The sequence below is a fragment of the Leptopilina boulardi genome, unplaced genomic scaffold (genome assembly GCF_019393585.1).
Source record: "Leptopilina boulardi isolate dan_hultmark-lab unplaced genomic scaffold, ZJU_Lbou_2.1 LbouV2_310, whole genome shotgun sequence".
In the NCBI taxonomy this organism is placed as follows: Eukaryota; Metazoa; Arthropoda; class Insecta; order Hymenoptera; family Figitidae; genus Leptopilina; species Leptopilina boulardi.
Genome location: NW_026137875.1, coordinates 3,378,166 through 3,391,625, shown reverse-complemented (window position 1 = coordinate 3,391,625; position 13,460 = coordinate 3,378,166). Strand labels below are relative to the sequence as shown.

General features: G+C 25.7%; 1 protein-coding gene across 3 annotated transcripts in view; it reads left to right on the top strand.

Annotated features, from left to right (window-relative positions):
* LOC127283644 (disintegrin and metalloproteinase domain-containing protein 10-like) overlaps positions 1-13,460 on the top strand; it is a 170,120-nt gene that overhangs the window by 130,286 nt on the left and 26,374 nt on the right. For all 3 annotated transcript variants that reach the window (XM_051308645.1, XM_051308646.1, XM_051308648.1), the window contains 2 exons: positions 1,311-1,451; positions 11,210-11,334. In XM_051308645.1, the coding sequence (XP_051164602.1) occupies positions 1,311-1,451; positions 11,210-11,334 (266 nt within the window). The remainder of the gene's footprint in view (positions 1-1,310; positions 1,452-11,209; positions 11,335-13,460) is intronic.

The following is a 13,460-nucleotide window of genomic DNA, read 5'->3' as shown; positions in this document are numbered from 1 at the left end:
CTATTTATTAGATACGATAAAATAAAATATTTAGGTATTTATTAGGTTCAAATAAATATTTAATGGATAATAGACAAGTAAATTGTTTATTTGGTTTAAATAATTTTTATGTCATCCAGATATTTTTTAATTGATCCAAATAATTTTTTTTTTAGTGTAAATAGTTAAAAGTGTATAAAATTTTTCAGTTTTCAAAGATTTAATTTTCTAAAAAAAAAAAAATGTCAAACTAGGTACTTCTATGTATAATGAAATAGTTCTTAAAATCGTTATGTATAATTGAAGTATATGGCCCCTTAATAAAGATAACGAAATAAATTTTAGGAGATATGAAAATATACAAATACAGATTTTTATTCACATATAAGACAAAGGAACATTTGTCATTCTCTTAAAAATTTTTATTGTAAATTGCCTGCAGGCTTATAAGAAAGTATAGAGACATAATAAAATGATAAGGTTATAGATGGCAAAATGGAAATGTCAAGACATTATAGGATAATGTCTTTAACTTCGTCCGAATAAAATCTAACATTTGAGATTGTTCTCGAGACGTTTAACAGATTATTTCTAAGATAATTTTCCACATTATATGTAAACAATTCAAATGTTAATTGTGTAGACAGAAAATCTTATTATTTTTTATGCCAAAAAATGTGTTATTTAAACATTGTCTTTTTTAGAGGAAACAAAAAAAATTTATATATTTTTATGTTTATTATATTATTACATTAAATATGATTATTTTATAAATCACTAAAGTATACTTGTGATAAAATAAATATACAAACAAATATATTATTAGAAAGTTTCATATATAAATTAGTTTTTAAATTCAATAATTAGTATTTAATTTATTGATTTTTTATTCTCAAAATTAAAAATTTAATAATCTACTAATATAATAATAATAAAAAGGGATCTTCAATTTAATAAAAGCACTAATTAGTTTATCGATTTTCCAATTATTTTAATAATTCTATTGAAAGCATCCAGTAATTAATTTATTATATCAGTCAACAAAGCATTTAATTCTCGCTGTATATCCTCGTTCAGAATATGATTGCATTTAAAAATGTCAAACACTGACTGTAAGCAACATTTAATAAGAAAATATTAATAAGTATGAATTTTTTGATATATTTTTTTTATATAAAATTATAATACAAATAAAAATATAAACAAAATATTGACAACATTAATTGAGTAAAAAAAACACTTAAGAAAAAATAAACAAAAATGTAAAAATATTAATATAAAAGATAAAAAATATCAATAAATTGTTTATTAATTAAAATTCTCAATTTCAGATTTCAATCAGGATGGAAGGCCCGACAATATCAGTTTCATGATCAAAAGGGTGAAAGTTCACAGTGGAGATGCTTTGAAAGACCCAAATTACAGATTTCCAGGAAACTATGGCGTTGAGAAATACTTGGAATTGTTTTCCGGTTAGTCAAATTCTTCATTTATAAAATAATATTAACCTTTTGCATTGTGTAATTGAAATAGTTGATTATTTAAATTAATTAACTACTAAAAAGCCTATATATATATATATAAAATATAAAGAGAATGGAATTCAAAGGCTTTCAGTATTCAGAGCGAAACAAGCAGCTAAAATTCAAATCCTCCCTTTGTTCTTCAAACTTTGTCGGGTCATAAATAGACCGCTAATTTTGTGATAATGTAAATTTTCATTTACAGTGCATTATAATATTGAATTAACCTTTACCGAGAATAATATATATATATATGGTTTCAAATTTTATTACTTTAATTAAAGAATTTACATTTGCTTAACATTTTAATATTTTATATATTATTCAATTGTTAAAAAATGTATTTGTATTCAAAAACAATATTTTTTTTTATATAGGAAATTAAAAAAAGAATAAGAAAATTAAATTTGCGGTTATTTTACTATTATTTTCGTAATTAATACATCAAAATACATAAATATACATACGTAGTATTAAAAAACTCGGAAGTATATTTAAAAAAATGCAAAACTTCAAAAATTTTTTAAAACTTTCGAAAAATTAAAAATATTATTTTCTTACGATGGGACCCGGCCCAAAATTTTTATAATAGAAAGTAGTATTTTTGAAAAATTTTCAAAAAAACTCGAATGATACAAAGTTTCAAAAGTAGGATTTTAATCTTTAAATTGCAAAAACTCTAGTAAATTATTTTTCGGTTATTTTTTTAATCAAATTTTCGAAAAATTCACCAAAAACACACGCAATTTCAGAAAAAAAAACTTTTATAATTGATGCATTTTTTAAAGAAAGTTATAAGCATTCAAAAAATATCTTTAAAAATCTAAAATTTTAAAAAATTTATATTTCGTAAACGAAGTGTTAAAAAATTTCGAAAAAATGATGAAACCCTTTTTCATAGGGTACAAAAAATTTTTTTAAATATTAGCCAAATCGAAAAATATAAAATATTTTCATCAAAGACTTTACTTTGTTTCTAAAAATAAATTTAAATAATAAACATTATTTTTCTTTTTTCGTCAAAATATATGAAATTCAAATTTTGAATTACACTTTTTTGAGAGAAAAAATATATGTATAAAAATCAAATTTCATATATATATAATAATGCCTATACCTATAATAAAGATTTATTTATTATATAATTTTTTGAAATTTTCTAAAAACTTTAGATTTGAAAAAAAATTTGAAATATAAACTACATCTAGTTTGACAAAAGGACCATAATAGCAACGGCCACTTTAAAACTTTTGATACCATGTTTCACAAAGTTAAAGGGTGCTTTAAATTACTGCGTGCTGTGTCATGTACGTCGCCGGAAAGCGGAAATTGCTTTAGTGCTTTAAACTTTAAGCCGACTTTCGTTTTGAAACTCTATTTTTACTTCTTTAAAGTAAGAAGTCAGATTCAAATGAGCTTAAATTTGGAAAAACTTTTCCAACTATTTTATGTTAAATCAATTTTATATTTTTTGAAAAAAAATTTCTGGTTTCAATTTAATAAATATAACTTTAAAAATAAATTTTTCAAATATTTTTAATATTTTTATTAGGAATTTTTGTTTCAATATCTATATGAAAATGAGAAATTGCAACATTTCTCATATATAAGTGGAAATTTTTAGAATATTTCTAATTATATATTTTTTTTACAGTCTCTGAAATTCTTTCACATTTAATTATATCGCCCTATAAAAACGGCACTGAACGTGAAAATAATAAACATTGATTTTAAAATACTTTTTTCTCGAAACACGGACACTTTTTTCAAAATTGGCCAAAATACCAAGAATCCTTATCTTATTAATTTCTTAAATCCGAAAGATTGTACAAATCTATACAAAAACGCGATTGTAAAATAAAAAGTAGGAAAGTAATAATTATAATGACAGCTGTGACGTTGTGCTCGCTGCATGCTTAGCTGCCACCTGACGGCTGCAGAACGTAATAAAGCTATCTTTATATTACTTTCATACTTTTCATTTTACAATCGCGCAACTGGTCGATATATGATCACTTTTGGATCATTCGTCGACGATTGTAAATTATTATTGTGTATGAGAACGAAATTTTTGTGTAAAATCGACGTACAATTAATGTGGACTGGCAAAACAAATTTCTTAATTGTTCGAAGTGGATATTTATAATTAAACGACAAAACTGTGAGTAGATTTTTGTAATAAATCTCTCAATCAACACTCTTTTGAATAATTTAAAAGAGGTTCACCCATTTTAATCTTCTTTCGAGATTTCTTTTGCTTGCCGAGTAAATTATATATTTTTATTTATTAATTTTTATTATAAATATGTCGACATCCTGTGGATAGGCGCTCAGAACATTAATAATATCAATTATTTTATGGATTTGTATCCCATTAATTATTAAAAATTTTAGGCTTTTAAAGATTTTTTCTTCTTGAATGCACTAAATTGTCTTAAAAATGTATCAATTAAATTTTTTTTTTAATATTGCATTTTTAAGTGAATTTTTCAAAAATTTGAGCAAAAAAATCATGGAACCCTTTTTATTTAATCACGTGTAACTTCAGTTAAAAATTAATTAAGAAGCTGCAATTATTTATTAAAAAATTTTATGTATTTATGTATACATAAAAATCACATTAACCCTGTTATTGAGATTTTATATATTATAGTGGAGAATCCAAACGTTCATTAAAATCTCTAATTAACGAGCACAAAAATATTCTACGTACAAAAATGTACAGAAATCGCCACATAGCACGACATTTTTCAGCAAGTTTGCATAGCAAACTTACAAACGTTGCATTGCAAATTTGCTGCAAACTTGCACCATGTATATAAATGTCCTATCTACTACAAGCTTGCCATGAAAAGTTGCAGAAAGTTAAACATGCTTACTTACTGTAAGTTTACATAAGAAAATTGCCCAAAATTTGCATAGTAATTTTATTGAAAATTTCTATGGTAAACTTGCTGAAATAAATTAGAAGAAATTTTGCAGGAACTTAACAGTAAGTTAACGATCATAAGTTAGGAAATTAACACTGTTATCTTCCCGTTAACTTCCCAGAAGTTTTAAATATCCTCAGAGTTTAAGTTAACACTGTTAACTTGCTGAAATTTATAAAGCTAAATTTGCCGAAAGTTTTTTTTTTAGTAAATTTTCATAAATTTTGCAAGAAGTTTTTTCTGATAAATTCAAAATTAAAAAAAAATATTTCAAAATGTATGTATAATTATTACATCTATAGCTTTTCTAAAGGGAAATGAAATTAAAAAGTATTACGCAGCCCTAGCTGCCATAGAATAAAACATCTGCGCATGAAAATAGATTTTTAAGTTTACCATAAAAATTTTGTGTAAAATTACAAAGGAAAACTTTCAGCAAATTTACTTTTCTAACTTTCAACAAGTTAACAATGTTAACTTAAACTCTGAGGATATTTTAAACTTTTGGGAAGTTAACAGCGTTAAATTTCAAACTTATCGCCGTTAACTTCCTGTAAAGTTCGGTGTTATCTGGGAATTAGTATAACTGTAATAGAGCTTAATACAGTAATTTTTCGGTAATAGAATAGAATATTATGAAGCAACACAGAAAAAAACTGAACTCAGAATGAATCGTGTAGGCGGCTCATTTTGATGTGCAACAAAAATAAACCAGGTTGGTGGCAAACTTGTAGGAGAGGACATTTACTTACATGGTGCAAGTTTGCAGCAAACTTGGTGAAAATTGTCGTACTATATGTGGGAACATGTAATATACATCTGATCTAATTAAAAGCAAGTTTAAAAATGACCTTTTTGGACAAAAATAGAGATTCTGGCCCATTGTGTAATGTCGTGAAACCCCTAATATACATATAATTTACATTTGTATATATACAATCGCATTTCATTTATTGAGTGGATGCGGGTCTTTAGTGGGAAAGGATGCTTTTTTATCCCCTTTGAAAAATAGCATTAGCGCAAAGAATTTTGGGGTCGAAGTCGCTCGTGTTTTCTCTTGTACAAATTGACTGACTGAAAAAGTGTGAAGTTCGCCGAGGTAAGGCTTTGAAAAGCTTTTGGGATCCACTTGAGCCTCTCAACTATGTTTTATATATATAAAGAGTAGGCGAATGGTAGAGGCGCACAGTCCTCAATGGGAAAAGAGACTTGTGTGTGCTTGTATTATGAACGTGATGGGAATTCCCTTGTAGCTGAAATAGAGAGTAGCCAGTTTCGCCGTTCACGGTCGAATCCCCAGTGGCAAACATTTCTCATTATTGACGGCTGACCCGGTCGTCGGGTATTATGGCGCTCACAAAACTTCCGAATGGAATAAGTTTCTTTCTTTGTAGCAGCCAGTATCGCGTTTACCTTCCTCCTCATTCCATTTCCCATGTATATAGCCCTCAAAACTTCAGTACACCCCTAAATTGAAGGATTTGCTGAACATTTTCATTTCCTGATGATAGATGCAAATCCATGCAAAATATCGAATAGCAAATATTTCGAGATTTCAAAAAGTTATATAGGTCATCGATATTTGCATTCTTATGGTTCGCTGCGGTTATTGTAAACAGATATGTATATGTATAAACGCATAGAAAATGTTCGGATTATTTAAGCGAAATCTCAGTTTCTTGATAATATTTGTACGGCAAATATTTTCGAAAACGAATATTTTCAAATATGGAAAATATTTGTTTTTTATATAATATAAGTTGAAAAGTTATTTGATCTAAATTGTGGAAGTTTTTTTCTGGTACATTACTATATCAGGTCAATTTGTTCAGTTTCTGTTAAATTTTATTTATAGTATACAATTTACGAAAGTTGAACAAAACTGTACCATTTTTATTTTTCATCTACTATACAGTAATAAGAAGAACGCATTTCAAAAGTATTCTTAATTTGATTTTGAAGACTATGTTTAAAAAATAAAAACTTCTTTAGATTTCAAGAAATAACAGATTGCCCCAATTAAAAATATAGTTTCTTAAAACATAGAATACTACAATTATTAAGAAAATCAAAAGAGAATACAATCAAAATTTCATCGATCAAATATTGTAAATTGACAGATTACTTTATTTATATATATACACTTGTGACTTTTGGGTTGTTATCATGAAAAACAAAAGCAGATCCCTTAATCATTTCAGTGGTTTCTGTTTTTCTCTTATCTTCTCCTCCTCTTTCAAAATTAATAGTCCACTCTCCAGTAACCATGTTACACCTAAATTTAATTACTTGATTCAGTGGCTAAATGCCAAAGCACTTGTAGCGTCTATACAATACCGTGCTTTCTTTTCAAGAACACAATTAAATCATAGATTATATTAAGACACTTTGTTAATAAACCACTTAATTGTATAATGAGTTTTCTCATAATTGTGAATTATGCACGGAAAAAAATTAATGACTGAACTTGAAATAAAATTCTCAATGTGGAAAAAATAGAAATACATCTAAATTCTTGAAGGATAACATTTTCCTCTATATACATCTATCTCCTACATACCCAGTGTGATACCTAGGGGATTTTGGGGAATTTCAAGTCTTTTGACTTCAGATATTTGACAGCATCTTTAGAACCTAACCTATAAATAGGTCATACTCAAATCTGTATGTTTCATATAATGGATTTTGGGATTTCTAATATCGTTTTCAGATAATTCTGCATTATTAATATTTTAATCAGACGTAACTCTAAATTTTAGTGTCAACCAATAATTTCTGTATTTGAAACAAATATCATTTAATAATGCGGCTTAAATAATAACTTTTACTTTCATTTTTACATTAAAATTTCAATGTGTAATATATTATTCCGTTTGATTGTACTTGTATTCGCATCGAAAATTTTTGAATCTTGCGCGATATTCTTTTATTTTTCATTTTTATATTTTTCCAGCAAGTTGATGAAAACTGTGACTTATTTTTCCATTCTCCTTCAAGAGTCAGACTGTTTCCTTTATGTTCGGTCGTAAAGTTCTGTTATTACAATCTCAACGGGTTACTCTCGTAACGAGTAATCCCTTGGAATTGAAGTAATCGCATTCACCAAGGAAAACTTTTTTTTCAGCCTAATGTAATAATGAAAAAAAAATTCAAAAGAGTTCAAAACTATTTTTTTATATTTAGAAACATTATTTTATTCTTCAAATATTTTGAGGATAATTTTTCCACAAATACATAATATAAGAGTCATTAAAGTATTACTCTCAAATTCCTCTATTAAAATTGGATTAAAATTGTATAAACTGAAAAAAAATTATTTAATCCAATTTTTAGATTAGATTAGATAGATAGAGATAGATTAGATTTTTTTTTAGATTTCTTCAATTTTGAAAGAATATGTTTTTCAATCTGTATAAAATTAATAATTATATTAATATTTTGTGTATTGTAGAATATGCAATAAAATTCTTATTGATGATAATGGAATAATTAATAAAAATTTATACAATTTAATTTAACGAAATTCCCCAAAAAAAAGATTATGTAGTCCATTACAGAGAGAGAGCAAGTTTCGCGTTTTATTAGAAGGATTCCACATTCAGGTGGTGTTTAATTAGTTCCGGTGCATTAAAATAATTAAATCGGTGCATAAAATTTCTCAACGAATGGCCACACCTTTTTTAGTATATATAAATATATCTTTATCATTGAAGTTGTATTATTGCGACGAACTGTATGTATATATAAACTATTACGTCATATATATTTGTTTACGTTCCAATGGTATTCAGCGCAATTGTGTAAAGACATTTTAACTTAGGAATTTAATTATTTCGATACTCTGAGACTGAAACCAATTAGAGATGGCTTTCATAGTGACGGTACCAGTAATAGCGGAGTACAGTAATGAGTCCTCTTTGTATAGTAAATATATTAATGCATGAAACATTCAACGTATGCCATTTATACTGTACACATTTCATGATTATACATTATTAATGTTTGTGGATACAAAATTTAATTTACTTCCTGGCTTAAATAAATCATCTTTTCTTGTAATTGCTGCATTATATATTAATAGTTAAAAATATTGTAATTGAATTATCCCAGTACGTAAAAAAGTTCTCGGGAAACACACTGAAAATTCTTGTTGAAAATTTCGACGAATTTTTTTCATATAAATTATCATAAAAACAACTTTTAAATATTACCAAATTTATCATATCACAGTTTTCTTGTGTGTATCAAATTGATACAAGAATTAAGATCAACTTATGCAACGTTTTGATTCGATATAAGGTATCAAATTGATCCAAATATTTGGATCATTTTTAAGAAATGATCCAGAATATGGGATCATTTTTTGATACCTGAATTGGTATCAAAGTATAACTGTCATGGCTGGCATGCTCTTATTGACAAGTTTATTAATTAATTTATTCACTGCACTGAATATTCAGATATTAAAAATACTTTTATTATGAATTTTAAGAAAGAGAGAAGCGAAAACTTATAAATTGCGAGCAATTAAATAAGAAAAAATTTATTTCGAAATAAAATGAAATACACTAACCTTTATTTATGTTTATCACATAAGATTTAAGTTAAGTTCACAATCACAACACTTGAAAATTTTTAATTATTTTTGTGGTTCAAATAATTATCAATAATTTATTTATTATAAATGAACAAAATTTAAGTAATGCACGCTTGATAAATATTTCTAATGCGTTGTCAATTAATGCAATTAATAATTTCCTATTACACAATATCATAATCGACATATATGACATTTGTAAACAAACAGGGTTGGGAAACAAGAGCCCAAAATATGTTCGTCCAAAGCAGAGTTGGGTAGGATTCTGTTTCACGTTTAAGGTTGACGCACATGTAATTTTGAAATAGGGAAAAACTGAATAATTATTTTTTAATAGTTTTGTTAAAAATAATTTTAACTGTAAAAATAATGAAAAAAATTCAAATGTTGCTATCTTTGTTCAGACAAATGAAAATTCTATTAATTAGAAATTCTGATAAGAGTGTGGAACGTTGTCTTGATCGAAAACATGAAAAACTATAATCTGTTTCACGTTTACCTCTTAATTGCAATGTTTTAACTAATGAAATTTAATGTTTAATGTTAAAATTAAATGTTAAATGTTAATTTAAATTTAATGTTTCAATCAATGAAACTTAACTATACTTTTATAAACAGGTTGAGAACCTTTTTGTGATAACTGAGCGCTCATAGCGAGAATTTGGAAAATGCATACACTTTCTGAAAATTATTGTTGGACATAATTTCAATTCTACCCAACTCTGCTTTGGACGAACATATTTTGGGCTCTTGTATACCAACCCTGTTTGTTTTGCAAATGTCATATATGTCGATTATGATATTGTGTAATAGGAAATTATTAATTGCATTAATTGACAACGCATTAGAAATATTTATCAAGCGTGCATTACTTAAATTTTGTTCATTTATAATAAATAAATTATTGATAATTATTTGAACCACAAAAATAATTAAAAATTTTCAAGTGTTGTGATTGTGAACTTAACTTAAATCTTATGTGATAAACATAAATAAAGGTTAGTGTATTTCATTTTATTTCGAAATAAATTTTTTTTTATTTAATTGTTCGCAATTTATAAGTTTTCGCTTCTCTCTTTCTTAAAATTCATAATAAAAGTATTTTTAATATCTGAATATTCAGTGCAGTGAATAAATTAATTAATAAACTTGTCAATAAGAGCATGCCAGCCATGACAGTTATACTTTGATACCAATTCAGGTATCAAAAAATGATCCCATATTCTGGATCATTTCTTGAAAATGATCCAAATATTTGGATCAATTTTATACCTTATATCGAATCAAAACGTTGCATTCCAAAATGATACCATCAAGTTTACAGTGATATCTGTAGTTTCTTCAGTGCAATTTTTTTTTTTGACGACTAAGAAATCTATAAGCGACAGAAAGAATATATATATTATTTGATTTCTTGAGTTTTCTTTAAAAAAAAAAAAAAATTCACCTTTTAAATGAAAAGTATATACACTTTATAACTTCTTATGATAATATGTGAATTTTGAGGTCCTAGTTGAAGGGAAGAAAAATCGCTTTTAAGAATACGTATATATTTAAAGTCACTAAGTTTGTAGAAAGGAAAGCTTCGTCTTCACATGTCGCATTAAGGTTTGTTTCTTGTTTCGAGCTTAAATGTACTCTTGACTTAAATCGATGGTTTATTTCAAAAAAGTTGAAAGCCATTTTCTGCTAAACTTAGCTTTTGCCTTTTTGACTCTTTTTCTCACAAAAGCCTGTCAAGTATTATTTATAGTTAAAATTATTTTTATAATAAAACGTTATTCCTTGACGCAGTTTGTGTTTTATTATTTTTTGGACTATATACAAAATATATATATATATATATTATTATTTTTAGTATTATTATTATATCATTAAATACGCTATCTGTACATGATATGTTTTCAATTTAATTATTATTACATAATAAAGAACATAATTTTATTAAATTTAGCACCTGTAATTACAAATATATTATTACTAAATAACACATTCATTACAATTAAAATATTAATCATTTAATTGATGAATCAACTGATGCGTTAATAATAATTATTCAATATTTGAAGATACTGTTTTTGATGAAAAGTATCACGTTCAAACAATATGTACATATAAAAATATTTATATATAGAACTTCTATATCAGTTTACTAATTTTAATTTATTGTTTATTTTCAGAGGAAGATTATGACGCATTCTGTCTGGCTTATATGTTCACCTATCGCGATTTTGAAATGGGTACTTTGGGTTTGGCTTGGACAGGCGACCTAAAAAATGCAGGCGGAGTGTGTGAGAAAAATGGGGTAAGTTAAAATCGATTTTAATCAACTTTCGGTAAAAAAAGTGTGTTTTTTCTATTATTTTCAATTAAAAAATTGGTATATAAATTTTTTTAATTTAAAAAAAAAAGTTTAACTTAATTACCTGTACTGCAATTTGAAATGTATTTTTAAAAAATTGTTTATTGCAGCAAATTTAAAATGAAATTGAAAAATAATAAAAAAAAAAATTAAGAACTCTATATTTTTTAACAATAAAAAATAGTTAAAATTTAATGAAAAAAAAAAGAAATGAAAACTTTTATAACTTTTTGAATAGAAAATTTAGCTTTTAAAGAGAATATAATATTTTCATGAACTATGTCCATCGATAAAGTTTGAAACATAAAATAAATATAAATTTGTCATAAAATTCTCTTTTAGTGGAAGAGACATAAAGTATCCAGTATATAATAAAAAAAAATTACACTTAAATCTAATTTTTCTATCTTTGTGTGTTTATCTTTTTTTTTTATTAAACTGAAACTCTTGAATTTTTTATTTTATTTTTTTTTAACGATTGGTTCAAATTAATTAAAATAAAATTTTTTTAGTTTAGGTAAATATAATTATTTGATAATAATCATAAATAATCGATTATTTGCATATAAACATTGTTTTCAATAGTATTTTTATAAAATATAAATTTTTATAAAATAAAAATTATATGGTATAAACAGTGTGTAAATATTTATTAAAAAGTAACAATTTAGAATATCGCGTGTCGATAAACACTTCTTGGTTACTATAAAAATTGTTTTCACGTATACCATTCTCTCTTTTATTTAAAGTTCAAACGCATAGATAAACGCAAAGAACCTTTTCAATAGTACCAGGAATGTATAAGAAAGACTTATAAATACACACGTGCTTCGTATGTCAAGTCGCTGATTGAAACATTGAAGATACTGTTAAATTTATATAACATTTTTTTTTATTTTATGAACACATTCCCACATGGAAAAAAAAATTTATAGACAAAAACAAGCGATATTGCAGAAATATAATTAATATAAAAAAGCTACACATTTAATTTATGATCTTCGATTTTTGTCTAAGCTTAAAAAAAGTAAAACTATATTTAACATAATTTTTTCCAAAAATGGTATAACCAAATCTTCAAAAATTAATTGAAATTAATTTTTATTACATGTTTTTTTGCGTTAGGCCTAAGCAGAATGAAATCTCTAATCGTAAATCTTAAATTTTTATATGAGAGAGAAAAGGACAAAAGATATTTCTATTCTTTTCTCTCTCATGTAAAAGCTTAAGATTTACGATTAGAGATTTCATTCTGCTTAGGCCTATTAAAAACCATTTTTCAGTTTTGAGGTTATATTAGAGCTTTCGCGTCTGCTTAAGGCTTAAGACTAGTTCTACAATAGATTAACCGAATCGTCTTGAAGATGAAAATTATTTCATGTGAACTAAAAATCTTTAAAAATATTTTATCTGGGAGGATATAAGATTTTTATTTTCTTTAATATAAAACAATTTTTTTAATCAATAATATTAATAAAAGCTGAAATTATAGGAATAATGAAACATGTAAAATAAAATTGTCAACAGTTGGCAATGGATGCGCGCGCATCCTATTGTCCAAAAAATCGTTCATAATGGCGCACTCACACCTTTTTGGCTGCCTGCCTGCAGGTTACCATGGCAACGCACGAGTGTAAGTGAGACAGAAAATCTGAATATTCAAATTTTTCAATTTTCTGTCGCACTCACTCTCATGCATTGCCATGGTAACCTGCAGGCAGCCAAAAAGGTGTGAGAGCGCCTTAAGACGATGCGATTTAGCTGTTGTGGAAGCAGCCTTAGGTTCTGTGAATTTTAGTTTTAAAACGGTAGTAATTTCAATAATTTACTTTTAGTTAGTTACAATTCAACTGATACAGTTAAAAAGGATTTAAAAATTGATTTTTACTATAATATCGCTCGTTAATTTTTTATTAAATGTCAACCTGGCCCAGTATTTTGGCAAAATTGACTGACTTCATAAAATAGTATATGAAAAAATAACATACTTATCCTTCAAGTTTTGAGGTGTTAATAAATAAAAAATGAAAAATATGTGTGTAGTTGAATTCAAGACTAGAGCAATACTA